This window comes from Natator depressus, chromosome 5 (assembly GCF_965152275.1).
Source record: "Natator depressus isolate rNatDep1 chromosome 5, rNatDep2.hap1, whole genome shotgun sequence".
NCBI lineage: Eukaryota > Metazoa > Chordata > Testudines > Cheloniidae > Natator > Natator depressus.
The window spans coordinates 45,964,440-45,991,280 of NC_134238.1; the positions used below are offsets into that span (position 1 = coordinate 45,964,440).

At 42.7% G+C, this 26,841-nt stretch overlaps 2 protein-coding genes across 2 annotated transcripts; one reads left to right on the forward strand and one right to left on the reverse strand.

The window, feature by feature from the left end:
- The first annotated feature begins 1,837 nt into the window (after nucleotides 1-1,837).
- Nucleotides 1,838-2,743, forward strand: LOC141987941 (myb/SANT-like DNA-binding domain-containing protein 7). Its single transcript, XM_074953773.1, has 2 exons — nucleotides 1,838-2,356; nucleotides 2,693-2,743. Exons 1-2 carry the CDS (start codon nucleotides 1,838-1,840, stop codon nucleotides 2,741-2,743), a joined length of 570 nt encoding a protein of 189 aa, XP_074809874.1.
- A 5,518-nt stretch (nucleotides 2,744-8,261) lies between these two features.
- Nucleotides 8,262-24,577, reverse strand: F2R (coagulation factor II thrombin receptor). Its single transcript, XM_074952701.1, has 2 exons — nucleotides 24,096-24,577; nucleotides 8,262-11,899 (listed from the first exon to the last, which is right to left on the reverse strand). Exons 1-2 carry the CDS (start codon nucleotides 24,169-24,171, stop codon nucleotides 10,695-10,697), a joined length of 1,281 nt encoding a protein of 426 aa, XP_074808802.1. The 5' UTR covers nucleotides 24,172-24,577; the 3' UTR covers nucleotides 8,262-10,694.
- Between the last annotated feature and the right edge of the window lie 2,264 nt (nucleotides 24,578-26,841).

Genomic DNA, 26,841 nt, shown 5'->3' on the forward strand with positions numbered 1-26,841 from the left:
TTTTAATACACTGCATCATATAATATAATTTAAGGCATTCAAAAGTCAGTGTTTAAGTTGAAGTCTCCAGAAGCAAGCTAACTAGCTGGAGCCAGGAAAAGCATGGAGAGATGCTGAACAAGCTTTCATACACAGCTCTGCCAATGCAACCGGTCATGACAGGCTATAATCCTGCTATTCCTCAAGTTCTGAGCTGACATCGCCAGTCATGGTAAACTGTATGTGTCCCCTTACGTACAGAACCTTATTTTTACATCTCACACAAAAGACAGTATCTTCAGCCACACTCTCACCATGCTGGACATTGGATAAATACTGACATAGAGGGAAAGTCTCACCTACTCCACGTTTTCATAGTGTGGACCACATCTTGCGAAAGAGAGAAAGAGCCTCTTGGACACAGACCATTTCCCTTCCTAATCACAAAGGCACACACCCTCACTCTTCCTCATGGCAATTTAATAATATTTCTGTGGCAGCCACAACAATTGTTTACTGGAAAAAAGTAATATTAAGGAAGACTTTACAGTAGTTTCAGCTTTTTTAAAAGCAAGAGGAGAGCCAGCAGCATGTGCTCCACAAACAAGTTAGGGAATCACTGACACCACCAATAGCTCCTGGGTTTTACTTTGTCATCTCCCAACTAAATACTAACCAGACCCATCCCTGCTCTTCTGGTAAAATCTAATGACATCAAAGCTCAATATAACTCTAAACTGTTGCACAAGTGTTTGGCTCCTAAATATCAATTGCATGCATTGGGAATTAGATTTACAGTAATTCTATCAAACACAGCTTTGTCTGTTAGATAAATGGGTTTTTTGACATAATTCCCTACGAAAAAAGAAGAATAAAGGTAAATTGGAGCTGAATGAGGAGTTGTCACTTATTCTTTGCTTTTGATTAATCCCCCACTGAAATGTGATCACGTGGCATGAAACATAGCAACAGGGAGAGCGTTTCATGAATGTAGCTATAATTACAAAACATTTCCCAAAAAGGGTGATGAACTGTTCTGTGAGACTTGATATGAAGCTGCATCTGCAACAGGACTCACTAATAATGCTCAGATTTCCGAAAAGAGTCCCCACTGGACCCAATATTAAGATCTAGATAGGATTTGCCAAAGGAATATATTTTAGAATATAAAAATTAGTCTTACAAGATAATGTAGAAAGAGAAAAAGTAAGGTATGAAGATAGTTATGACACACCAGGCTGCATTATTTACAGTATTGGTGCAAATGTTTATATACTATTTGCTATGCAAGTGCATTATCATTTGCTACACATTGTATTCTGTATTGTGCTATGTGATAGCTGAATAAACTAACCACCCCTTGATGTTTAGAGGAGGTTATTGTTAAAGGGCTTGCTGGAATCAGTTGTGAAGCTGCAGTGTTTCAGTAAGACACAGTAAAGAAAAGTTTCAGGAACTACTGAAAATTTTCCCCCTAAGTCCCATTTTAAAAAGTGACTTAGTCCTGGTCTACACTAGGAGTTGAGGTTGAATTTAGCAGCGTTAAATCGATTTAACCCTGCACCTATCCACACGACAAAGCCCTTTTTTCGACTTAAAGGGCTCTTAAAATCGATTTCCTTCACTCCACCCCCGACAAGGGGATTAGCGCTGAAATCGGCCTTGCTGGGTCGAATTTGGGGTACTGTGGACGCAATTAGATGGTATTGGCCTCCGGGAGCTATCCCAGAGTGCTCCATTGTGACCGCTCTGGACAGCACTCTCAACTCAGATGCACTGGCCAGGTAGACAGGAAAAGGCCTGCGAACTTTTGAATTTCAATTTCTTGTTTGGCCAGCGTGGCAAGCTGCAGGTGACCATGCAGAGCTCATCAGCAGAGGTGACCATGATGGAGTCCCAGAATCGCAAAAGAGCTCCAGCATGGACCGAACGGGAGGTACGGGATCTGATCGCTGTACGGGGAGAGGAATCCGTGCCATCAGAACTACGTTCCAGTTTTCGAAATGCCAAAACATTTGTCAAAATCTCCCAGGGCATGAAGGACAGAGGCTGTAACAGGGACCCAAAGCAGTGCCGCGTGAAACTTAAGGAGCTGAGGCAAGCCTACCAGAAAACCAGAGAGGCAAACGGCCGCTCCGGGTCAGAGCCCAAAACATGCCACTTCTGTGATGAGCTGCATGCCATTTTAGGGGGTTCAGCCACCACTACCCCAGCCATGTTGTTTGACTCCTTCAATGGAGATGGAGGCAACATGGAAGCAGGTTTTGGGGACGAGGAAGATGATGATGATGAGGTTGTAGATAGCTCAAAGCAAGCAAGGGGAGAAACCGTTTTTCCCGACAGCCAGGAACTGTTTCTCACCCTGGACCTGGAGCCAGTACCCCCCGAACCCACCCAAGGCTGCCTCCCAGACCCGCCAGGCGGAGAAGGGATCTCTGGTGAGTGTACCTTTTAAAATACTATACATGGTTTAAAAGCAAGCATGTTTAATGATTAATTTGCCCTGGCATTCGTGGCTCTCCTGGATATACTCCCAAAGCCTTTGCAAAAGGTTTCTGGGGAGGGCAACCTTATTCCATCCACCATGGTAGGACACTTTACCACCTCAGGCCAGTAGCACGTACTCGGGAATCATTGTAGAACAAAGCATTGCAGTGTATGTTTGCTGGCGTTCAAACAACATCCGTTCTTTATCTCTCTGTGTTATCCTCAGGAGAGTGATATCATTCGTGGTCATCTGACTGAAATAGGGTGCTTTTCTTAAGGGGACATTCAGAGGTGCCCGTTCCTGCTGGGCTGTTTGCCTGTGGCTGAACAGAAATGTTCCCCGCTGTTAGCCACGGGGAGGGTGGAGGGACTAGCCACGCGCTGGGGGTAGGCAAAATGCGACCTTGGAATGAAAGCACATGTGCTGTGTATGTAATGTTAACAGCAAGGTTTACCGTGAAAGAGTGTACCCATTGTTCTATAAAATGTCTTTTTAAATACCACTGTCCCTTTTTTTCTCTCCATCAGCTGCATGTGTTTCAAAGATCACAGGATCTTCTCCTTCCAAGAGACTAGCGAAGATTAGAATTCGAAAAAAACGCATTTGCGATGAAATGTTCTCTGAGCTCATGCTGTCCTCCCACACTGACAGAGCACAGACGAATGCATGGAGGCAGACAATGTCAGAATGCAGGAAAGCACAAAATAACCAGGAGGAGAGGTGGCGGGCTGAAGAGAGTAAGTGGCAGGCTGAAAGAGGGCTGAAGCTGAAAGGTGGCGGCAGCATGATGAGAGGAGGCAGGATTCAATGCTGAGGCTGCTGGAGGATCAAACTAATATGCTCCAGCGTATGGTTGAGCTGCAGGAAAGGCAGCTGGAGCATAGACCGCTGCTACAGCCCCTGGGTAACCAACCGCCCTCCTCCCCAAGTTCCATAGCCTCCTCACCCAGACGCCCAAGAACGTGGTGGGGGGGCCTCTGGCCACCCAGCCACTCCACCCCAGAGGATTGCCCAAGCAACAGAAGGCTGGCATTCAATAAGTTTTAAAGTTTTAAACTTTTAAAGTGCTGTGTGGCCTTGTCCTTCTCTCCTCCACCACCCCTCCTGGGCTACCTCAGCAGTTATCCCCCTATTTGTGTGATGAATTAATAAAGAATGCATGAATGTGAAGCAACAATGACTTTATTGCCTCTGCAAGCGGTGATCGAAGGGAGGAGGGGAGGGTGGTTAGCTTACAGGGAAGTAGGGTGAACCAAGGGGTGGAGGGTTTCATCAAGGAGAAACAAACAGAACTTTCACACCGTAGCCTGGCTAGTCATGAAACTGGTTTTCAAAGCCTCTCTGATGCGCACCACGCCCTCCTGTGCTCTTCTAACCGCCCTGGTGTCTGGCTGTGCGTAACCAGCGGCCAGACGATTTGCCTCAACCTCCCACCCCGCCATAAACGTCTCCCCCTTACTCTCACAGATATTGTGGAGCACACTGCAAGCAGTAATAATAGTCGGAATATTGGCTTCGCTGAGGTCTAACCGAGTCAGTAAACTGCACCAGCACGCTTTTAAACGTCCAAATGCACATTCTACCACCATTATGCACTTGTTCAGCCTGTAGTTGAACAGCTCCTGACTACTGTCCAGCCTGCCTGTGTATGGCTTCATGAGCCATGGCATTGAGGGGTAGGCTGGGTCCCCAAGGATAACTATAGGCATTTCAACATCCCCAACGGTTATTTTCTGGTCTGGGAATAAAGTCCCTTCCTGCAGCTTTTGAAACAGACCAGAGTTCCTGAAGATGCGAGCGTCATGTACCTTTCCTGGCCCTCCCATGTTGATGTTGGTGAAACGTCCCATGTGATCCACCAGTGCTTGCAGAACTATTGAAAAGTACTCCTTGCGGTTTATGTACTCGCCGGCTTGGTGCTCTGGTGCCAAGATAGGGATATGGGTTCCGTCTATGGCCCCACCACAGTTAGGGAATCCCATTGCAGCAAAGCCATCCACTATGACCTGCACATTTCCCAGGGTCACTATCCTTGATATCAGCAGATCTTTGATTGTGTTGGCTACTTGCATCACAGCAGCCCCCACAGTAGATTTGCCCACTCCAAATTGATTCCCAACTGACCGGTAGCTGTCTGGCGTTGCAAGCTTCCACAGGGCTATTGCCACTCGCTTCTCAACTGTGAGGGCTGCTCTCATCTTGGTATTCTTGCGCCTCAGGGCAGGGGAAAGCAAGTCACAAAGTTCCATGAAAGTGCCCTTACACATGCAGAAGTTTCGCAACCACTGGGAATCGTCCCAGACCTGCAACACTATGCAGTCCCACCAGTCTGTGCTTGTTTCCCGGGCCCAGAATTGGCGTTCCACCTCATGAGCCTGCCCCATTAGCACCATGATGCCCACATTGCCAGGGCCCATGCTTTGAGAGAAGTCTGTGTCCATGTCCTCATCACTCTCATCACCGCGCTGACGTCGCCTACTCGCCCGGTATCGCTTTGCCAGGTTCTGATGCTGCATATACTGCTGGATAATGCGTGTGGTGTTTAATGTGCTCCTAATTGCCAAAGTGACCTGAGCGGGCTCCATGCTTGCCGTGGTATGGCGTCTGCACAGAAAAAAGGCGCGGAACGATTGTCTGCCGTTGCCCTGACAGAGGGAGGGGCGACTGATGACATGGCTTACAGGGAATTAAAATCAACAAATGGGGTGGCTTTGCGAGAAACTGAATGGCCCCCTCAAGGATAGAACTCAAAACTGGGTTTAGCAGGCTGTTGATTTCACAGAGGGAGGGAGGAGAAAATGAATACAAAACAAATCTGGTCTATTTATTGTTTTGAGCCACTTCATCTATCTTTATACATCTTGCTGGCAGCAAGCAGCAGACTGTGCAGTACGACCGCTAGCCATCGTCATCTCCTGGGTGCTCGGCAGAAGACTACTGGCCATCATCTTCTACTAGCTGCAGATTAAAAGACAGTGCACTGCCAGTAGGACTCAATCGCCATGAGACGAAACAAGGGAAATGAACTGGCTGAGTCACTCCCATGTTTGCCCAGGCGCCCGGTTAAAAGAGCACCCAGGACTATGTCAACAACGGCTACCAGTCATACTGCACTGTCTGCTGCCAAAAGGCAATAAACTGCTGCTGTGTAGCAATGCAGCACCACGTCTGCCAGTACCCAGGAAACGTACGGTGATGGTTAGCTGAGAGGGCTCCATGGTATGGCGTCTGCACAGGTAACTCAAGAAAAAAGGCGCAAAACAATTGTCTGCCCTTGCTTCCACGGAGGGAGGGAGGGAACGGGGGCCTGACGATATGTACCCAGAACCACCCGCGACAATGTTTTAGCCCCATCAGGCACTGGGATTTCTACCCAGAATTCAAATGGGTGGCAGAGACTGCGGGAACTGTGGGATAGCCACCCACAGTGCAAACTCCGGAAGTTGATGGCTGCCTCGGTACTGTGGACACACTTCGCCGACTACATGCACTTAGAGCATTTGTGTGGGGCCACACACAATCGACTGTATAAAAATGCTTTCTACAAAACCGACTTCTATAAATTTGACCTAATTTCATAGCATAGACATACCCTTACATGCCAAGTCTCTGAGTTGGAATGAGACACAGATTCCTAAGTCCCTTTGAAAATTTTATCCTACCTGTGCCAGTTCATTTTTCATCCGCATCTATGTGCCAGCCAGGATCTTATAAGCCAAGCACCAACATTGTGTGTGTGTGTGTGTGTGTGTGTTTGAAGGTTTGGTTTTGGTTCTTTTTTGTAGAGCCCAGCACCACAGCTCTCTACCACAAAAAGTTCCTTTTCACAGCTCTTCTTGGTCATGGGGAGAAGGCAGATCTCTTGGGCATGTCGACAGAGAATCAGAGTCCAGACTGTTGTGGGATCTTTGCTATTGTGCCCTTTCATGGGCTATGGGGAGGAGACAGCTGTTTTTTCCCTTCTCGCTCTCACCCTTTGCTAAGGGGAGCTGAGAGTAGTTGCTGATTTGGACACCTATCCAATATGAGTGGAAGTTACTACAAGTATAACATCTCATCCATTCTCCATGAATTCACTAGAATTCAGTTCCACACTTGGTCTGCTGTAGCCTGGATTTACTATTTTCCAGGCTGCAAGTGCCTCAGCCCCAACCCCAGTATTTGGGGAAGAAGTGGTTGCAAGGTTAATTATTTTAGGACTGTCAAGCGATTTAAAAAAAAACCAATCGCACTATTAAACAATAATAGAGTACCATTTATTTAACTATTTTTGGATGTTTTCTACATTTTTAAATTTATTTCAATTACAACACAGAATACAAAATGTACAGTGCTCACTTCATATTTTTATTACAAATATTTGCACTGTAAAAAAAATAGTATTTTCAATTCACCTAATCCAAGTACTGTAGTTCAATCTCTTTACCGTGAAAACTGAACTTACAAATATAGAATTATGTACAAAAAAACTGGATTCAAAAATAAAACAATGTAAAATTTTAGAGCCTGCAAGTCCACTCAGTCCTACTTCTTGTTCTGCCAATTGCTCAAGTGAGTTTGTTTACATTTACAGGAGATTTGTTTACAGTGTCACCTGAAAGTGAGAACAGGCATTCGTATGGCACTGTTGTAGCCGCAGTCGCAAGATATTTATGTGCCAGATCTGCTTAAGATTCATATGTCCTTTCATGCTTCAACCACCGTTCCAGGGGATATGTGGCATCCAGGCTGATGACGGGTTCTGCTTGATAACAATCCAAAGCAGTGCGGATCGACACATGTTCATTTTCATTATCTGAGTCAGATGCCACCAGCAGAAGGTTGATATTCTTTTTGGTGGTTCGGGTTCTGTAGTTTCCACATTGGAGTGTTGCTCTTTTAAGACTTCTGAAGGCATGCACCACACCTTGTCCCTCTCAGATTTTGGAAGGCACTTCAGATTCTTAAACCTTGGGTCAAGTGCTGTAGCTATCCTTAGAAATCTCACATTGGTGCCTTCTTTGCGTTTTGTCAAATCTGTAGTGAAAGTGTTCTTAAAATGAAGAACATGTGCTGGGTCATCATTCGAGACTGCTATAACATGAAATATATGGCAGAATGCGGGTAAAACAGAGCAGGAGACATAAAATTCTCCCCCAAGGAGTTCAGTCACAAATTTGATTAATGCATTTTTTTTAAACGATCATCATCAGCATGGAAGTATGTCCTCTGGAATGGTGGCTGAAGCATGAAGGGGCATACGAATGTTTAGCATATCTGGCATGTAAATACATTCCAGTGCCGGCTACAAAAGTGCCATGCAAATGCCTGTTCTCACTTTCTGGTGACTTTGTAAATAAGAAGAGGACAGCATTATCTCCTATACATGTAAACAAACTTGTTTGTCTTAGCGATTGGCTGAACAAGAAGTAGGACTGAGTGGACTTGTAGACTCAGAAGTTTTACATAGTTTCGTTTTTGAGTGCAGTTATGTAAAAAAAAATTCTACATTTGTAAGTTGCACTTTCATGACAAAGATTGCACTACAGTACTTGTAGGATGTGAACTGAAAAATACTATTTCTTTTGTTTACCATTTTTACAGTGCAAATATTTGTAATAAATAATATACATTTTGATTTCAATACAACACAGAATACAATATATATGAAAGTGTAGAAAAACATCCAAAATATTTTTAAAATTTCAATTGGTATTCCATTAACAGTGCTATTAAAACTGAGATTAATCACAATTAATTTTTTTAGTTAATCGCATGAGTTAACTGCGCTTGACAGCCCTAATTACTATGCCTGCTGTGGAGCTGTTTTATTTTATTTGCTGATGTGTACTTATTCCACTCTGTGATGTTTTTATTGTGAAACCACCATGTAAGAGCACGTCATGTGTGGGATGGGCACGTCAGTTTTGTTAAAATAAATCCTTGAACATGCTAGTGTTAGTTAAAATATCCAGAAATTGGTTTGGGACTGGAACCCATGACATTATGTAACTCTAATAAAAAAATGTGATTGTAGGTGCAGTATCATCCTATAAGGATAGAATTTCACTACATGTAGTAGATCCATTATACAAAGACACATCTGGGCTGAGGAAACGCCAAAGGATTGTTCTGCAATGTTTGTATTTGGGAAACCCATAAAGGGTGCAATCCCACATTCCTTGCACACCCAAAACCCTCACAGATGTCAGAAGGAGTTTTCAGTGCTCAAAGAATGCATGGTTGGACTCCAGTATAGAAATCTTAGTTGCACTGTGGAGTCAATCACACACATCAGAGGAAGTTTACATGTTTATTATTAGTTCAAAGTAACTGAAGTTCCAAAGTATTAAAAAAATTAAACAGTTATGTCCTGTATTATATTACGATTTTCATGAAGTGATAAAATATGGATTAGTCTACTTGATTAATCCAGGGAATTATAAAATAACATACAAAAATGCTAAATATTTACAGATTTTACTTAAGTCTGTAAAACTACACAGTTAGAAAAGCATGCAGCTTCATAAAATACAGCTGAATTGGTGGTGTTTAAGGAAATGTCTAGTTTCATGTGATTTTTACCCAAAGACAGACTGAAAGGAAGAAAACAGAATTCCCATTATGATGACAAGCCATTTCCAAAATACATTTCCTTTCCTTTCAGGGTGTACTTCTTCACCTACTGAAACTGACTACACAGACTCTTCTGAATTTCTAAAAATAAACCAGTATCAAACAAAGTGTTAGGATACTGAAACAAATGTCCGATTAACACATGGTAAAATGAAGAAGCAATCCCCATCCTCAAGCATGGAAACACAGGAAGACTCAACAATCAGGAGAGGACTAGCACTCAATATTTGCAGCAAACAAGTTTAACTCCATCACAAAAGGAAAAAAGGTAAAATAAATTACGTTTGGGCAGGAGTTTGCCATTTTCACAGTACCTGCTTGAAAGTTAAATTTCTTTCTTTCTCTCTCTTTTGTAATGGACAGGGGACTTTATTCACTCTGAATATGGCAAGCTAATGCTGTTTATTGACAATCTGCTGTCACAAAATTTACATGAACCTCATTGTTGTCACTGTATTGGAAAAGAGAAACCAAGTTAAGTCCTATTATCTATACAGTTCATTTTCAGAACAGATGTCCTGTTACTTTGTCCTATAAGCACATAGTAATACTTTGAAGTAAAATGATGCTATACATGCAGGATGAGGCTGGCTCTGGAACTAAACATTTATAACAAACTTAACATGAACTATTTCAAAACTGCTCAGACTTGCTCTCATGTGGGATAGAGGACAAACTTCTAAGTGATGTGGCCTACTTACATTGCATACAGGAAAAATGCATTTGTAAGTTGCAAAACAGTAGGTGCCAAGTGGTATAAAGACAGTACAAATGCATGGTAATGCACGCAGACAGAGCAATAGCATGTGAAAATGCTGATTTTGAAGTGTCAATTTTTGTGGATGCATATTAACATTGACTTTTGGGGAAATTTTGCTCTAATGGTAGCATGGTCTAAACCAGGGACCCTACAAGAGTTTTTTTTTCCAATGGCAAGTTCAATGATATTATGTGAGAACTATGATACAAAAGGTAGTCCTAGCTGCCATGAATTTTTTTTTTATCTGACAAGCTCGATTGTCAAAACTGGCTTTTGTTTGTTAAAATCCACTTCATAAAAACTTCTATGTAAAACACGGAGAAATGCAGTATCCACACTTTGAGATCCCCAAAAATGCACAATGATGTTCAAAAACTTAATTGTATAGCTAAACCTACAAATAATGACATTGAAAAAACAGCTTGGCTGGTAAACCATTTTCATTTCATTCACAAGATAATGGAGAGATGATTTGATACATTTCACTTATAAGTATAGAAACAATTTTGGGGGGGGGTTTAAAATGCTAAAACAGGAAATATTTCACAGAATTTTACAAGAGACTGAACTGCAAATCTTAAAAGGGTTTGCTTGAATTTATCTGAAAATAATATCCAACAGCTTTTATAAAAGTTCTTTATATTGCTTCCTCCCATTTCACCTATATACATATAAATACACAGATTCCTGTGCTGTGTTTAGAATTATGTATTACTGTAATGAATCTACCCTACTATATGTCTCAGTTAAGATCTGCCCCAAATTGTGCAATTCTTGGATATAATAGGGTATTTTTACTGAAGCTGTATAAAAATCTTCAAAGAATGTATGATGTACATTTATCCAAAAACATTATGTTAGCAACTTCCTGTAGACACTGTTACTCTGATTACTGGAGCAGGTATCCCTTCTGCTGGTCCTAGCCATTAACTGACCACTGCTGCTACTACTGGTAGGTTCAGAACTCTCTTTACAGCACAAGAGATTGCCAACCTGTCTCTGACACTCAGAGGAAGCGTAGTAATAAATCAAAGGATCAATGCAGCAGCTTACACTGCTGATACAAGCACAGAGGAGATAGGCAAAATAGATGTATTCTAACTGGTGGTTGTAAGGAAAAGATAAGTAATGAATTAATAAAAGGACATTTGTTGGTCCAAAACAAATAATAAAAATAGAGAAAACAGCGGCAGACAAGAGTAAAGCACGTGTCTTCTTACTTTGTTTTGCAACAATATTAGAAGAGATAAGACATCGGATAATACACACATAACAGACAGAAGAAATTATTAATGGCACAAAAAAGAAAATGGAAGAGAAAATGGTGAAGAAATTATGGTAATATCTCTTAAGTTCAGATTCTTTTAGCACATCATGGCAGGTTGTAATGTTTAACTCAGATATTTTCATAGTTTGCTCTGTGATGAGAATGGGTATAACACCAACTATGGCTATAAGCCATACTGTAAAGCAGATCAACGAGGCACGCATTAAAGTACGCCATGAGAGAGATTGCATAGGATACACCACGGCTAAGAAACGATCAATGCTAATAACAGTCATCAGCAGTATCGAACAGTACATGTTACAGTAGAAGGCAGCGGTGATGAGCCGACACATTTCAGGTCCGAACACCCAGTTGTTTCCAGAAAAATGGTATGCGATCTTAAAAGGAAGCACACTTACAAACAATACATCTGCAGAGGCCAGATTCAGCATGTATACTGTAGCTGGCTTTTTAATTTTCATTTTTATCAGGAACACAAGTATTGCTGTAATATTCAGAGGGAGACTCAGCATAACCACTAAAGTGTAAACTGAAGGAACAAAACGAGTCAACCATTGACTAGTCAGGTATCTTTTAGCATCATGAGAGATGAATCTTGTTTGTGCTTTAGTTTGATTGGCTCTAGTTAGATTGCTTAATCCTGATCCAACTTCTGAATCACTTTCAGTATCACTGTCGATGTCTTGAAAAGGTATATGTTCATAGTTGTCATCTTTGTGATAAGATGCAAAGGTTCTTAACCGGTGTGTGCCATTCCAGGAAGTGGTGTCTGAGAAATAAAAAACATGAAGATTAGTAGGCAAGATATTTGCATACTATTTGCAAGCTAGAAAACTATTTACCAAGAGGAAGGATGGTGGTGTGGTTACATCATTGCACTGGGACTCTGGAGATCCATTTTCAATTCCTGGTGCTGCTAGAGATTGCCTACAGCTACATGACATTTGACAAGTCGCTTAATCTCTCTTTGCCCCAGTTACCCATCTGTAAGATTTGGATACTTCCTCTCTCCCCTCCCTTTATCTGTTCTCTGTTTATATGGTAAGCTCTTTAGGACAAGGGACTGATGTGTGCGGCTGTTGTGTATGTATATATATGTGCCACGCTCAATGAGGCCCTGATCTTGGTTGGGGCCTCTAGATGCCGTGGTAACACAATTAATAAATCCTGTTACCCTTTGACTAGCTTTGCCAGAATCTTCCTACAGTTGTGTCAGAGGGGTCTAGTGTTTCCTTGATACTCATGCATAAAACTCCCATTAGGAGCAATAGTAATGACAAGCACATAGCCAGAAGAGAGTATTTTCCACTGAAATATTAAGTTTAAATAGGATCCTGCCACCAAAACAGTTATAAAATTTCAAATGATCAGGATATTCTTCCAGAGAAGGCAAAAGTCTCATTCACCCCCATATAGGTTTCCCCTCCCTTTGTCACTGGAATGGGACAAAAAGTCATGCCTTGCGTAGTCCCATCCCAACGGAGTGACTTTTACCCTTGTTTTCATCATAAGATCGACATAAATTCAACTTAAATAATTTTACAATTGTATTTGTTACCATAAGGGAATGGCTATGGGGCTTACACAGACTTTTTGTGCATTTGGGAAGCTCCTGGGGCACTTTTAAAACATAATGGAGGCATTCTGCAGCATGGTTCAGTGACTCTGACAGGGAAGTAGGAATCAGGAGAGGGTTCTTTGGCAGAATGGGATAGATTTGTAACAAATTATTGATTCCATTTTGTATTATGTGTTGAACACGTCTAAGGGCTTGTCTACAAGGAGAAATGGATCAAAACTGCTACTGTGCAATAGCTCCCATGCTCAGAGGGCCTTTTTCTGATTTAGCTTAATCCTCTTTGGAATAAGGCCATGTCTACTCTATAGCACTGTACTACAGCTGTGCCGCTGAGTCAATGTAGCGTGTGTTTCCTACAGTGTCAGAAGAGGTTTTTCTGTCATTGTAGGTAATCCACCTCTCTAAGCAATGGTAGCTAGGTCAACTGAAGCATTCTTCCACTGACCTAGCCGCATCTACACTGGGGATTAAGTTGGCATAGCTACGGTGCTCACGGGATGTGAATTTTTCATACCCTTAAGCCGCACAGTTATGCTGATTTAACTTAAGTATAGACCAGGCCTAAGACTGTCCACACAGGGAGCTATTCTGCAATAGCTATTCCAGTCAATTTTCCCATGTAGACAAGCCCTAATAAATTTTGCATGACTCAGCTACTGCCCCACCGCTAAGGAATAATGGCTGTCTATGCAGGGGGTACCAGCAGGACTGGGGGAGTGGGCTGAAGTGTCCCTGGAGAACACATGGCAAGCAGACATGCCTCTTTAAAAATGGGTTTCAGAGTAGCAGCTGTGTTAGTCTGTATTCGCAAAATAAATTTGTTAGTCTCTAAGGTGCCACAAGTACTCCTTTTTAAACAGGATGTGCAGGAGAGAGGACCAATAGACTCTGTTCAGCCTGACATGCTGACCACTTTAGACTCACAGAAGGTTGAGATCAGAGTAGGGGATGATGCATCTCAGGATCTTTTCACGTTATTTTTAAAGATTAGTCAGGGTGGCTGGATGGCCTTGAAAAAGAACTGCTCTAAGTTCACCAGTTCCAGTCAACACAGGCTGGTAAATTTTAACTATCTGACAACTGTTCCGAGGCCCATGTGAAACACACAGGTGATTTCAGTCCTGTACTTAACTTCTGTCACAAATGACACCCCTGGGTACTGGTTGCAATAGACAGGACAAGAATTAAACTTCTCTTCCCTAGAGATTATTCTTCCAGGTCAGGGTTGAGGGACGTATTGTGAAAGAGTGTGAAGACGCTTCTGGTATCTGCACTGCACACCTGCTCTGTGGATAGAGGACTTCAATTCCACTGTTATCAGTGCAACAATTTTTTTTCTTTCCTGTTTCACAAACACACTGGCTAGTTAAACTGGATTTACAGCTGCTTTGCATCACCAGAGCAGCACAGAGTATTGGTTAATCTGGCCCTTAAACCCCACCTCACTGTCCTCCTCACCTCCCTCAACATCAGCAAACAGCAGCATGTAGAGCCCGGGGAAGGAGAGCTATGGCTGCGTGTGAGCTGAGTGGGAATGTGGGGAGCAGCAATGTGTGGGAGCTTGATGGAGGGAAGAGGAAAAGAAGAGCTGTGTTTGGTGAAGGGGGCTGAATTAGCCAGACCAGTGCTATGTGGAGTGGGAACCTGGGGTAGAGGACAAACTCAAGTCCTAATGTCTCTGCACTTTAAAGGACTCCATAGAGAAGTCAAGATGAAGTGAACTGTAGCTCATGAAAGCTTGTGCTCAAATAAATTTGTTAGTCTCTAAGGTGCCACAAGTACTCCTTTTTTTTTTTTTTTTTGCGGATATAGATTAACACGGCTGCTACTCTGAAGTCTATGGACAGTTTTTCATCCATTGATGTCCAAGCTAACATGTGGCTGCAGAACCTTTAACAAGCAGTGACAGCTGGGGCTTAGTCATCTACCAATGAGAAGTCTCAACATGAGTCCAATCTCTTTCACACTACTGATTCATTGCAACCAATAGAACTGTAGCATGGAAATTACCAATAGAGGATGGGTGATGATTGATTGAGTTACCTCTGATGTCATGACGTCTGTAGTTAAGAGTTGACCTGAACAATTGAACTTGCCTATAATTTATATAACGATTACAATTAAATACAATTGTTAATAGCTTAGCTAATTTATGTAGCTTATGTACAAGATTTAAATGAATTTTAACTACATGGAAAGTTTTAAGAGTCTACAAACAGATTGCATTGGCTGTATCATTCAGGACAAAAAAAAGGTCAGACAGATCACTTTTCTTTAAGGATCCATTTTAAAATTAATTTTAGCTCTAATTACTTGTTCATTTTCAGAAAATTAATTCTGTACTCAAAAAGTACTCTAATTTGGGGGAAATGACAATGTATTCTTCATACAAAGAGGTTTAATTCCTTCTTTAAGTGCAAAACTCAACTCAACCTTATCAACAGAGCAGTGAATAACACCTCCATGTGTTTTACTGTGTTTAGTACAGAATTTTGACCTGTGTCTCAATCCTGAATTTAAATGACAGTTAGGGAATCTCTGCACTGACGTCTGCTATAGGAAAGACATTTTTGTCTTGAGCACACATGTAATAAAATGTTCCTATCTTAACAGTACGACTAAAAGGTAGCAGAACTGTACAGAATGCTGCTTTACTGTGTGTGTGTGTGGGGGGTCACTCTAAATTTAACCTCACTCGTTAACCGGGGGGCAGTGATGCCAAATCCAAGTGAAAGTCAGAGGAGGTGAGGACAGGTATTCCTACTCGGTGGTGTGGACTCTGTTTAAAGTGTCCAAGAGATCAACTGACCCTCCCTTGAGCTGATCTGACTTAATTGAGAGTTCTTGTTTCTGCCCAGTGATTGCCAAAGCTGAAATCACTGCTAAGCAGGTCCAGGAGTCTGAACTATAGACCTGGTGAAAGACAGTGCAGAAGGTGCAGCGGTAGCAAGGCTCCCCGCTGTCTAGTGAAATCACTGAGAACGGGGCTTAGTGATGGAACCTAAGAACGTACCATTGTGGCGAGAGGTAGAGGTGGCAGCAGCATGCAGCAGCAGAGATAAACGTGACAGCAGTGAACCGCAGCAGAGGCAGCAGCAAGCAGCGGGAGCAACAGCAGCAGAAGCATTGCTTGGAGCCCCCTTTCAGGGGTGGGAGGTGAACCCGTATGAATACACCCCTGAATTCTGGGACTTTGCTGACTTTGGATAACCAGCTGTGACTTGGGTGCAGCAGAGGGAAAGGGGAGTGGTTTGTTAAAGGGACGTTCATCTGTCAGACTTTCATGCCCCAAGGTGGGAAACTGAGGCAAAATACTACCATCCAAGATACTGTGTGTGGGTATTTACTTATAGTTTGAATGCTTTTGAATTATTGTTGCAGGATTTTTCCTAATTAGTGATGAAATCCCTTTCCATTTTAATAAAAGTTGTATTTTGTTATACACAGACTCAGTGCTTGTGAGTGGGGAAGTATTGCTTCTTTGAGGCACCAAGGGGTGTGTTTAGTTTTCCCAAACTTCTGGGGTGGAGCTCTAGTCGGTTCTGTTTTGTAATGCAGAGAAAATCTCAGAGATATTGAACACTGCCTTTATTGCTGCCGACACCACCTAGCGAAAGTGTTACAGTGATAATTTGTTAAGCCCCGACAATGTGCATGGTGCTGTACAAGATAAAAAGGAAAATTGGAAGTTCAGGGTAGAAGTTTCATGTCTGCATTTATTTTAAATAACCCATTAACTTGGGTTTGAATAGAGACTGGGAGTGGCTGGTCATTACACATATTGAATCCATTTCCCTAAGTTAAGTATCCTCACACCTTCTTGTCAACTGTCTAAATGGGCCATCTTGATTATCACTACAAAAGTTTTTTTTCTCCTGCTGATAATAGCTCATCTTAACTAATTAGCCTCTCACAGTTTGTATGGCAACTTCCAACTTATCTGTATGTATTGTGACTGGGCAAGGCCAGATGGCTATGGAAAAGTAGTGGGAGATAGATATACTAGCTCCAGGCTAAACAAATCCTTGGTACCAGGATAAGTGAAATGGCAGCTGCTCCAGGTCAATTAAGACACCTGGGGCCAATTAAGAACTTTCCAGAAGGCAGGGAGACTGCTAGGTTGATTGGGACACCTGAAGCCAATCATGGGCAGGCTGAAACTATTTAAAAGCCTCCCAGTTAGTCAGGTGGGTGTGCATGTCAGGAGCTGTGGGAGGAAGTTGTGCTGTTGGAGAGACTGAGTAGTACACACAATATCAGGCACAAGGAAGGAGGCCCTGAGGTAAGGGTGAAGAGGAGCTTGAGGTAGTGAGGGCTGCTGTGGGGGAAGTAGCCCAGGGAATTGTACATGTCATGTTTCTAAAAGGTCAGCTACCATAGCTGATACTATTAGGGTCCCTGGGCTGGAGCCCAGAGTAGAGGGTGGGCCTGGGTTCCCCCCCTCACCTTTGCCCCCTGATTAATCACTGAGACTGGGAGACAACAGAGACTGCGCAAGGAAGGATAACTTCTCCTCACCTCCCTCGCTGGCTTATGATGAAAATGGCTCAGTAGACTGTGACCCTGTCTCTAGAGAGAGATGGGTTACGTGGAGGGTCACAGTGAGCCTCTGAGGCTAGCGAAATCTGCCAGGAAACGCAGGACCCACAGAGGCAAGGACAGAGCTTTGTCACAGTATATCTATCTATCTATCTATCTTCTTATTATATGTTCCATTCTATGCATCTGATGAAGTGAGTTGTAGCCCACAAAAGCTTATGCTCTAATAAATTTGTTAGTTTCTAAGGTGCCACAAGTACTCCTGTTCTTTTTGCGGATACAGACTAACAAGGCTGCTACTCTGAAACCTTTAAAAGCAGTAGTGCTCAAGTAGAAAAGTGAGGACATTCAGAAGATTTCTGAGGCTTGTGTCAGCAAAAGGAGGTGGGGGGGATAAAAGCTCTTACATGATGTCAGAATAAAAAAAATGATTCTGCTGAACCCTGACCTGAAGCATGAGGCCTTTGCAGAAAATTGAAGCTATTCAGAAGATTTCTGAGGCTTGTGTCAGCAAAAGGAAAGGGGAAGGGGAGAATGAAAGCTCTTACATGTCATAATAATAAAAAAAAAAGACTGATGAACCCTGATCTGAAGCATGAGGCCTTCGCAGGATCACAGGAAACAAAGAACTCTGCATAGGCAGTGGGATATCAGACACAATGAGATATCACAGCAAAGCTACTAAGAATACAGTAGTTGTACTGAAACCATTTGAAAACTACTATAAATATCCATAGCTACGCTAGTTTCCTATCCTATCACATACCTGAGGCCCCTTAGGGGGCCACAAGTTTATTACGTGGGGGTCACGAGCTGTCAGCCTCCACCCCCAAACCCTGCTTCGCCTCCAGCATTTATAATAGCGATAAATTAAAAACTTTTTTTATATTTAAGGGGGGAGGGGTTGCACTCAGAAGCTTGCTGTGTGAAAGGGATCACCAATACAAAAGTTTGAGAACCACTGCCTTAGGCAATGAGTTTGAAAAATGGAAAGTTACATGATTTATATTTATTTGATCATATTTTATTTCACTATTCTTAATAATACAAATAATCTTGGAGGAGAATTAAAATCTTTCAATAGTTACAGTCATGGCATTATATCACTGAAATAATTATCCCTGCTTTCTCTAAGCTCTTATCCAATTCTTTGGAAGAGGTCACAATCCCTTGATGATCATGACTGTCTGTGATATTATCCTTGCTAATATGACAGGACTGCTAGCATATAATAAAATGTTTGGACAATGGAATGAGAAAAGTTTGCTGGCAGCTGAGAAAGAGCAGGATGAAACATTCCATTTTGCTCTAGCTGCTGTGCAGCTGAAACACCGGTTTATACGGTTATTCCTCTGCTTCTAATAAGGACTTTTGTAAGTAAATAAAGCTTAGTATCAGTATGATATTTCTAGTTGCCTGTGATCTTGGCACAGGTTCTCAAATTGGGATCTGCTGAAGAGATGTACAGGGCTCAAATAAGTGTTCTCAAAATCCTTTGTATTTATTTTTTAAAACACACATTGCACTGTATTCCACAAAGTGCAATATGATAGGTCTAGCAAATATTGCTGGCCCTCCTGATTAGTATATCAGCCTTTGTCTACACTAGAACTTTGTCAGAAAAACTTCTGTCGCTCCGGGGTCTTAAACAACCCCCCCCCCCCCCCCAAAAAAAAAAAAAAAAAGTGTTACTGATGAAAAGTGTGAACAGAGCATTGCCAGCAGAAGCGCTCTCTTGCGGGGGTGGAACTTCTTTGTTGGCAGGAGACCTTTCTCCTGCTGACAAACAGCAGCTACACTGCCGTGTCACTAAAAGCTGCGTAGTCTAGACATAGCCTCAGTTTTTTATTCCATCTTGGGGGGAGCAACAAAAAACAAAAATAAAAGCCACATCATAGAATATCAGGGTTGGAAGGGACCTCAGGAGGTCATCTAGTCCAACCCCCTGCTCATCAAAGCAGATCTTTACACACGGAGCTGTCTGCAAAACAGAAACTGACTCTGACTGTGTTATCTTTGTGATTTTCCCTTTAAAGCCATCTCCAGGTCTGAAGTGCTACTATTTGAGTACGGCCATATGAGAAGAAGAACAAGACAAGAAAAGTTAAAAACCATAAAAAGGAGACAAAAGTTGAAAGACTCAAAATCACTATCATTATTGACACTCAGCAGGGAAGGAAGATGCCTTTCTACCCCTAACACTAATGCTTTTCAAACCACCTTGAAAATGTACTTCCCCAGACACATCTACTCGCTCACCCTATATTGTAGTAGTTAATTATGAAAAAACTAATATCCATCAAACACACTAAAAACCTACTTGCCCTTGGCAATTTGAATTTTCAAGACTCCATAACAGACAAAGTTTTTAGAGGGAAGCAGATGGATATATCTGAAAAGTATAAAACAATTTAATTTTTCTAAGTTTTTCACTTATTTATCTGATAAAATAGCAAAAACTCTCATTTTTAAACTTGTTTCTTACTGCTGAAGAGCCTTGCTTAAAATCATCCTTTGAACAAAAGTTTTCAGTTAAACATTTAAGAATTACCTTTTCAGCAATATCAAAGTTAAGTTCTTGAAATCTTTCCACCAATTCTCTGGACTGACTACATTTAGGTATATTTGTGCATTTTTTTTTCAAGTTAACTTCCTTTTTTATGAAAGCATTGTATTTGCAGCACTGGAAATCGATCCAGTTCATCCACAGAACAAGTGCATCACAAGCAGTACAAACTTCCCCACTTTGCCACACCAGTATACTTATAACCTGTTCAGAACAGATCCTTCTCCAAAGATGGAAGGGTAATTCAGTCTCCAGTAGATTAATGTCTTGGCCTGACTGCCAGAATCTGAAGAAGAGCTCTGTGCAGCTCAAAAGCATCAACAGAGGTTGGCCCAGTAAAAGATACTACTTCACCCACCTTGTGACTTTCAGAACAAATTTGTAAGCTATTTATATAGTGCCATAAATGTGCATGGCACTTTATAGACAAAAGCAAAAACCATACCCTAAGGAATTCACAATCTATGCTAGCTGTAATACCACTTTTGTGATGTGGAAACCTGAACACGGTGGCAAATAACTACCTCATTTTACACAGGTGACTGAACAATCATCAGCTCCTCAAGAGTGACTTTTGATCACTATTGCCTATAGCTGCATTCATACCTGTGGCCTCTTGGTGAAAGGCTCTAAGCCCTTTTTCCAGCCCCCACGGTATTATTGCATTGATTAGCATATTCAATATGTACATAACTAATTCTTTGGCAATTTAGTAGTGTTCACAAACAAAATAAGGAAGTTCAAAGGTTTGGGTGAAATATAGTTCTGTATGACAGAAGAAAGAGGATTGCTTTTGTAACAGTAAACCTTCTGAGAAATGGTAACCATTTAATGATTTCTGTTTAGTGGGACAAAAAGGCTAATGTTTTTCCATGTAACTTGATAACTACCTTTTTAATTCTGTAAAATGTAGCATTATAATTCTTTTTATAAGATACAATAAATAAGAATTATACATTATTCTACTCCATGAATGCCCTTTAACAGTCAAACTGTTACATAATTTATATCTTTTTTGGAGTGAGTTACAGGGGGACACATTTACTGTTTCTGTACAGTGAAAAGCAACATTCAACAATATTTTTATACTTGGCACAGATTTTAACTACATTTCTTTTAGGTTTACACCATTCAGTGGCAATCTAAAGATCCTACACTGGAAACAGATTTCAGAGTAGCAGCCGTACATCCGATGAATTGAGCTGTAGCTCATGAAAGCTTACGCTCAAATAAATTTGTTAGTCTCTAAGGTGCCACAAGTACTCCTTTTCTTTTTACACTGGAAAGTTAGTCATAAAAATATAACAAACACTTTCCAGGGAAAATATAATTTTAAAAATGTCATACAGTAAATACCTTGTCGTATAGCTTCCATTTATCACATACTCAGGAAGCACTAGTTGAATCAAAGTCTAATTAATTTTGTTCACAGAATAGCTCTGACATTGTCAGATTCTGACAATGATTTAGACCTATGTAATTTAAATATATTTTAAAACAATTTTATGTTACTGTTGAAATGTCTGATGTATGTTAAACTTATATCATCAATAAAAATATGCTTTAAAAATAGCATTTATTCCTATCACCATCGTACAATGATGACAGAAATACACAGAAAACTGCTAAAGCAGATCTTCCTAAAAACTAAAACTCTACCCAATCTTATCCTAAAACAGTAAATTTAACCTAAATTCTATGAACTAAATGTTTAAACCTCAAGGTAAAATGAGATCTAAATCCATAATAAAAGCTTTTCAAACAGATAAAACATACACACACGCGCACCTCCATGTATCAAATTTTCATTGATGACAAGAATTGGTTAAGTACTCCTATTGCCATATTCGCAACTGACAATTTGATGCAGTATCATCCACATAGAGGCACAGTATCAATGGAAAAACATTTGCTACTAGCAATGGTTATTTATTTTCTGTCAATGAAAACTGGGTTTTTTTTTATTTAAAGGTTCTGTTATAGTGTTTGCAACTCAGATAGGGTAGCATTGATGCAGGAGAACTAGAAAGTGGAACTGATTAGTCTGTCTTTATTGGCCAAGCTGCAAGATCTGTAGATCTGAAAATCCTTTAACAAGGCAGTTAAGCAACATTATTCCCATTTTATATAATAATAAAAGTGTAGGACTGGAAGGACCTCAATAGGTCATCTAATCCAGACCCCTGCACTCAAGGCAGGGCTAAGTAACAACTAGACCATTCCGGACAGGTGTATAGAACATAAGAATGGCCATACTGGGTCAGACCAAAGGTCCATCTAGACCAGTATCCTGTCTTCCGACAATGGCCAATGCCAGGTGATTCAGAGGGAATGAACAGAACAGGTAATCATCAAGTGATCCATCTCCTGTTGCCCATTCCCATCTTCTGGCAAAACTGAGGCTAGGGTTTTGTTTAACCTGTTCTCAAAAGACTCCAGTGATGGAAATGCCACAGCCTCCCTAGGCAATTTGTTCCAGTGCTTAACTACCTTGATGGTTAGGAAATTTTTCCTAATGTTCAACCTAAACCTCCCTTGCTGCAATTTAAGCCCATTTCTTCTTGTCCTATCTTCAGAGGTTAAGGAGAGCAATTTTTCACCCTCTTCTTCAGGGGTGGCCAACCTGAGCCTGAGAAGAATCCAGAATTTACTAATGTACATTGCCAAAGAGCCCCAGTAACATCAGCAGCCCTCCCGCCAGCACCTCCTGCCCGCCAGCAGCCCTGCCGATCAACACCTCCCCCTTCCTCCCCGCTGTGATCAGCTGTTTCGCAGTGTACAGGAAGGTCTGGGATGGAGGGGGGAGGAGCAAGGGTGCAGCAGGTTCGGGGGGGGCAGGAAGGAGCGGGGGCCTTGGGGTAAAGGGTGGAGTGGGGGCAGGGCCTGGGGTTGAGCAGTGGAAAGTTGGCACCTGTAGCTCCAGCCCCGGAGTCAGCACCTATGCAAGAAACCGCATATTAACTTCTGAAGAGCTGCATGCAGCTCTGGAGCCACAGATTGGCCACCACCGCTCTTCTTTATAACAACCTTTTATGTACTTGAATACTGTTATCTTCCTCCCCAGTCTTCTCTTCTCCAGACTAAACAAATCGATTTTTTTCAATCTTTCCACATGGGTCATGTTTACTAGACCTTTAATCATTTTTGCTGCTTTCCCCTGTCCACATCTTTCCGGAAATGTGGTGCCCAGGACTGGACACAATACTTCCAGTTGAGGCCTTATCCGTGCAGATTAGAGTGGAAGAATTCTCACGTTTTGCTTATAACATTCCTGCTGATACAGCCCAGAATGAAGTTTGCTTTTTTCCCCCCAACAGTGTTACATTGTTGACTCATATTTCGTTTGTGATTCCCTATAACCCCCAGATCCCTTTCCCTAGTACTCCTGCCTAGGCAGTCATTTCCCATTTTGTATGTGTGAAGTTGATTGTTCCTTTCTAAGTGGAGTACTTTGCATGTGTCCTTACTGAATTTCATCCTATTTACTTCAGACCAGTTCTCCAGATTATTTTGAATTTCAATCCTATCCTCCTTTTCCTTAGATAAACTGAAGTTCAGGGAAATTAAAAGATTTAGGTTAGACAAATAGTCAATAATAGAGGCAGGAAGAATATTCAGGTCTCCTGACTCCCCACTCCACTGCCACAGAATGTTAAGGAGATATTGTCTACAGAGTTTTTGCAGCCTTGTGTTTTTCCAGGACATTAGGGAGACAAAGGGGGGGGGGGTCCACTGGGCCAACTTCTGTGGGTAACTTTCCCACAGCCGAAGAAGAGCTCTGGGTAGCTCCAAAGCTTCTCTCACCAACCGCAGTGGGTCCCGTAAAAAGATATCAACCCCCCCACGTTGTCTCTCTAAAGTGGTGGGGGAACACAGCTAAGCACAATTTAACCACATTGTCCCTTAAATAAACAAGCCCTCCTGTTGTCTATGGGGAGAGGCGGGGATTAAGTCTAGTCATTATCAAATCGGCTGGTCCTGGAGCCGCTAGGAGCGATGTCAGGAGAAACAAGGGGGAAGGCAGGAAAGGAAGCCAGGGTTCTGAGCAGCTGTGTCGGATGCACTAGCGGGCAGAGCTCCCTCGTCCGCAGGCGCTCAGGGAGATCCTGCCCAGTGACTCTCACTGCAGCCCCAGCAAATCCCGCGCGTTGGTTACTACAGGGGACCCCTCTCGGCTCAGGCCCTCCAGCCCCGTCATCAGGGGTCAGCGCCTGGCTCACAGCGGCGGGGCCCTGGACCGTGCGGGATCGGAAGGTGACGGATGCGCGGCGCGGGACTCACCGTTCGCCGGCGCGGAGAAGGCGAGCAGGGGGCCCAGCAGGGCGAGCCCGCCGAGTAGCAGCAGCTGCCTCCCCATGGCTGCCTGGCCCGCCGGGCCGGGGGCTCTGCAAGCTGCCGCGCCGCCGCCCGCCCGCGGCTCCCTGAGCGCAGTAGGAAAGAGACGTGCGGCGGCGAGGGGGGTTATAAGCGGCCCCGCAGGCGGGGGAAGGCAGAGCGGCGGAGGCGGCGGCGGTCACTCCCACTGTCACAGGCGCAGGCGGCAGAGCCCCGCTCCTCTCCGTCCCCCTGGCGGGACGTGCGTGCAACAGGCTGCCCGGCTGCCCTGCTCCGGCGTCCTGGGGAACCCCTGACACTGCCCCGCCGGCCAACCCCCGTGTCCCAGGGAGAGGGGAAGGAAGGGCGGCGCCACCTGTGTCCCCTCACCCTGCTGCCGGGAGTCCCTCAGTGCGGGAAAGGACACAGCTGACGCCGGATATACGCTCCGCTCAGGGAAGGGAATTTTCTGGCCCACCAGGCCAGAGCTGAGCCCTTCTGGCCCCAGAAGCACCCACCATAAGCCAAAACGAACTGATCTGATGCTCTTTGGTGACAGACCAAAGACTACACCCTTCCAAAAGGAGCTCTCAGGTATTTGGCTGGCAATGGGAGTGACATACATTTCAACATTCATGTTATTGCCACAGATCTAAAACCCTGAACCTTCTCACTTACCTCTCTTGCACAGGTCCTCTGGTGCAACCTGCTTCAGCCAGTCACACCCTGGACCTGGGCTTCGGATTTGATGTTAATAGCAAACCCAAGTCTGTCTAGAGCAGAGCCTTAGGTCACTGTAGCAGTGATAAGAGGTCTGACAAGCAACTAGACTGTATTCAAATCAAGGCCGAAGGTCTAAGACCCATGGACTCCATCAAAAAAGCATGCTAAAGGACAGCAGGATTCTAACTACAGGGCAAGGAATAGAGGATCTAGTGAACCATATGAGAGTCTTGGTCATTGATGCACTTGTCCCCAAATGTCCCTTCCTCATTGCCCACACAGATCTCCTTGCCTTTCTAGCACTCTGCATCAGATGAAGAGACAGGGTTGGAAACTTGAGCACGTAGTGGAAAACAAAATCTTGAAACAAAGAATTTCTCCAGGCCTCTGCTGAGGTATTACAGGGATGCCTGCCTTTCAGTGAATAGAAGGCAGACATCCATTCTCATTCTCCTGGGCCTCTCTGCAGCAGTTGACATTTGTCTACCTTGAGAGAGGTAGAAGGAGTCCATGGTAACATGCTAAAATGGTTTAAGTGCCTCAGGGAAGGATGCACCCAAGCAATAGTGATGGGAAACTGAGCATCTGCCGCTATATCCCTCACTTGTGAAGACACACACAAAGGCTCAATTCTCTTTTTGGTCCTATTCAACATCTACATGCAGCCACTAGGTGAACTAGTAAGACAACGTGGACTCAAGTGTCAGCCGTTTACAGAGGACATGTAGCTCTGTCCTCTGCCATATGCAAACTAAGCACATTATCTAGAGGTGTGGGTGATCTAGCCAGCTTTCCAATCGGGCAAGCCACCAGCAATAACTGTGCCAAAAGCATCCCCAATGCCATACCAGTGCAGCTACGATTACTCTACCTCTAACCCAGTTGAAATCTGCTCCTATTGCTGGCCACCTGCCTGTGAGTCTCACAATCCTTCCAGAAAACAAGTCATTGATTTTAAGGCTAGAAGGATCTGCCTTGATAATTTTCTAATCTCCTGCATAACACAGACGATAGAATTTCACCCAGTAATTCCTGCAACTGACAAAATTATTCGTCTTTGCAACGTAAATGAGCAACATCAAATGCAAAAACTTGTGACTGAGCTACAGCATCTTTCAGAAAGACATCCAATCTTAAATACTCCCAAGTGATGTATTAGCCACCTCCCTTGGTCATTTGTCCCAATGGTTAATTACCCTTCCTGACAAAAAGTTACATCTTGTCTGCCATTTGAATTTTTAAAAAACTTTATCTTCCAACAACTGGATCTCATGATGTTGGTCTGCAAGTTCAAAGAATTCCCTGAAATCAGGTAATTTCTGCCAATGTAGGTACTCATAGACTGATCAGGTAGCCTCTTAAATTTTCTTTTCTGATAAACTACACGAACTGAGCTCTCCACAGCTGTTTAGGAGTTTTCCAAACCTTAAAAAAAAAAAAGTTGGAAGAAATTTACAACATTATTTGAAGGGGTGACATTAAAAATAAACACAGTTCTCAAGTAGAGGTATCACTTATGCCTTACTGAGGGAATATTTCCCTCCTCCTACTTGATACTCTGTTTTATACATCCAAAGATTGTGTTAACCAATTGCAGTGTAGCAAAAAGACCTATTACTTCCAAGTCCTTTGCAGAGTCACTACTTATGGGGGCAACCCCCCATTTGATAAGCATGTCCTACATTCTTTGTAACTAGATGCATAACTTTGCATTTCACCGTCTTAAAATGAATGTTTGATGCATCAACATTATAAAACGATCCACATCATTACTTAGCATGCCACCAACCAGTGTGGCAATATTTTATAATTTTATTCCAGGTCATAGATAAAAATATTGAATGGCCTTAAAGGACTTCACTGGAAAGAGCCTTCATTGATTATTTTCCATTACTTATATTTTGGAATTTATCAGCCTGTTTTTAATCCCCTGAATGAATCATACTGATTTTGTATAATGCTATGTAAGTGATAATGTAATGTGGCATTA

Excerpts from the sequence above, each read along its gene's own strand:
- LOC141987941 (XM_074953773.1), top strand. The coding sequence starts at position 1,838 with ATGCAGAGCTCATCAGCAGAGGTGACCATGATGGAGTCCCAGAATCGC. Across the intron at positions 2,357-2,692 it reads TCACCCTGGACCTGGAGCCA|GAGAGTGATATCATTCGTGG; the intron begins GTACCCCCCGAA and ends TGTTATCCTCAG.
- F2R (XM_074952701.1), bottom strand. The coding sequence starts at position 24,171 with ATGGGGAGGCAGCTGCTGCTACTCGGCGGGCTCGCCCTGCTGGGCCCC. Across the intron at positions 11,900-24,095 it reads CTTCTCCGCGCCGGCGAACG|ACACCACTTCCTGGAATGGC; the intron begins GTGAGTCCCGCG and ends TTTATTTCTCAG.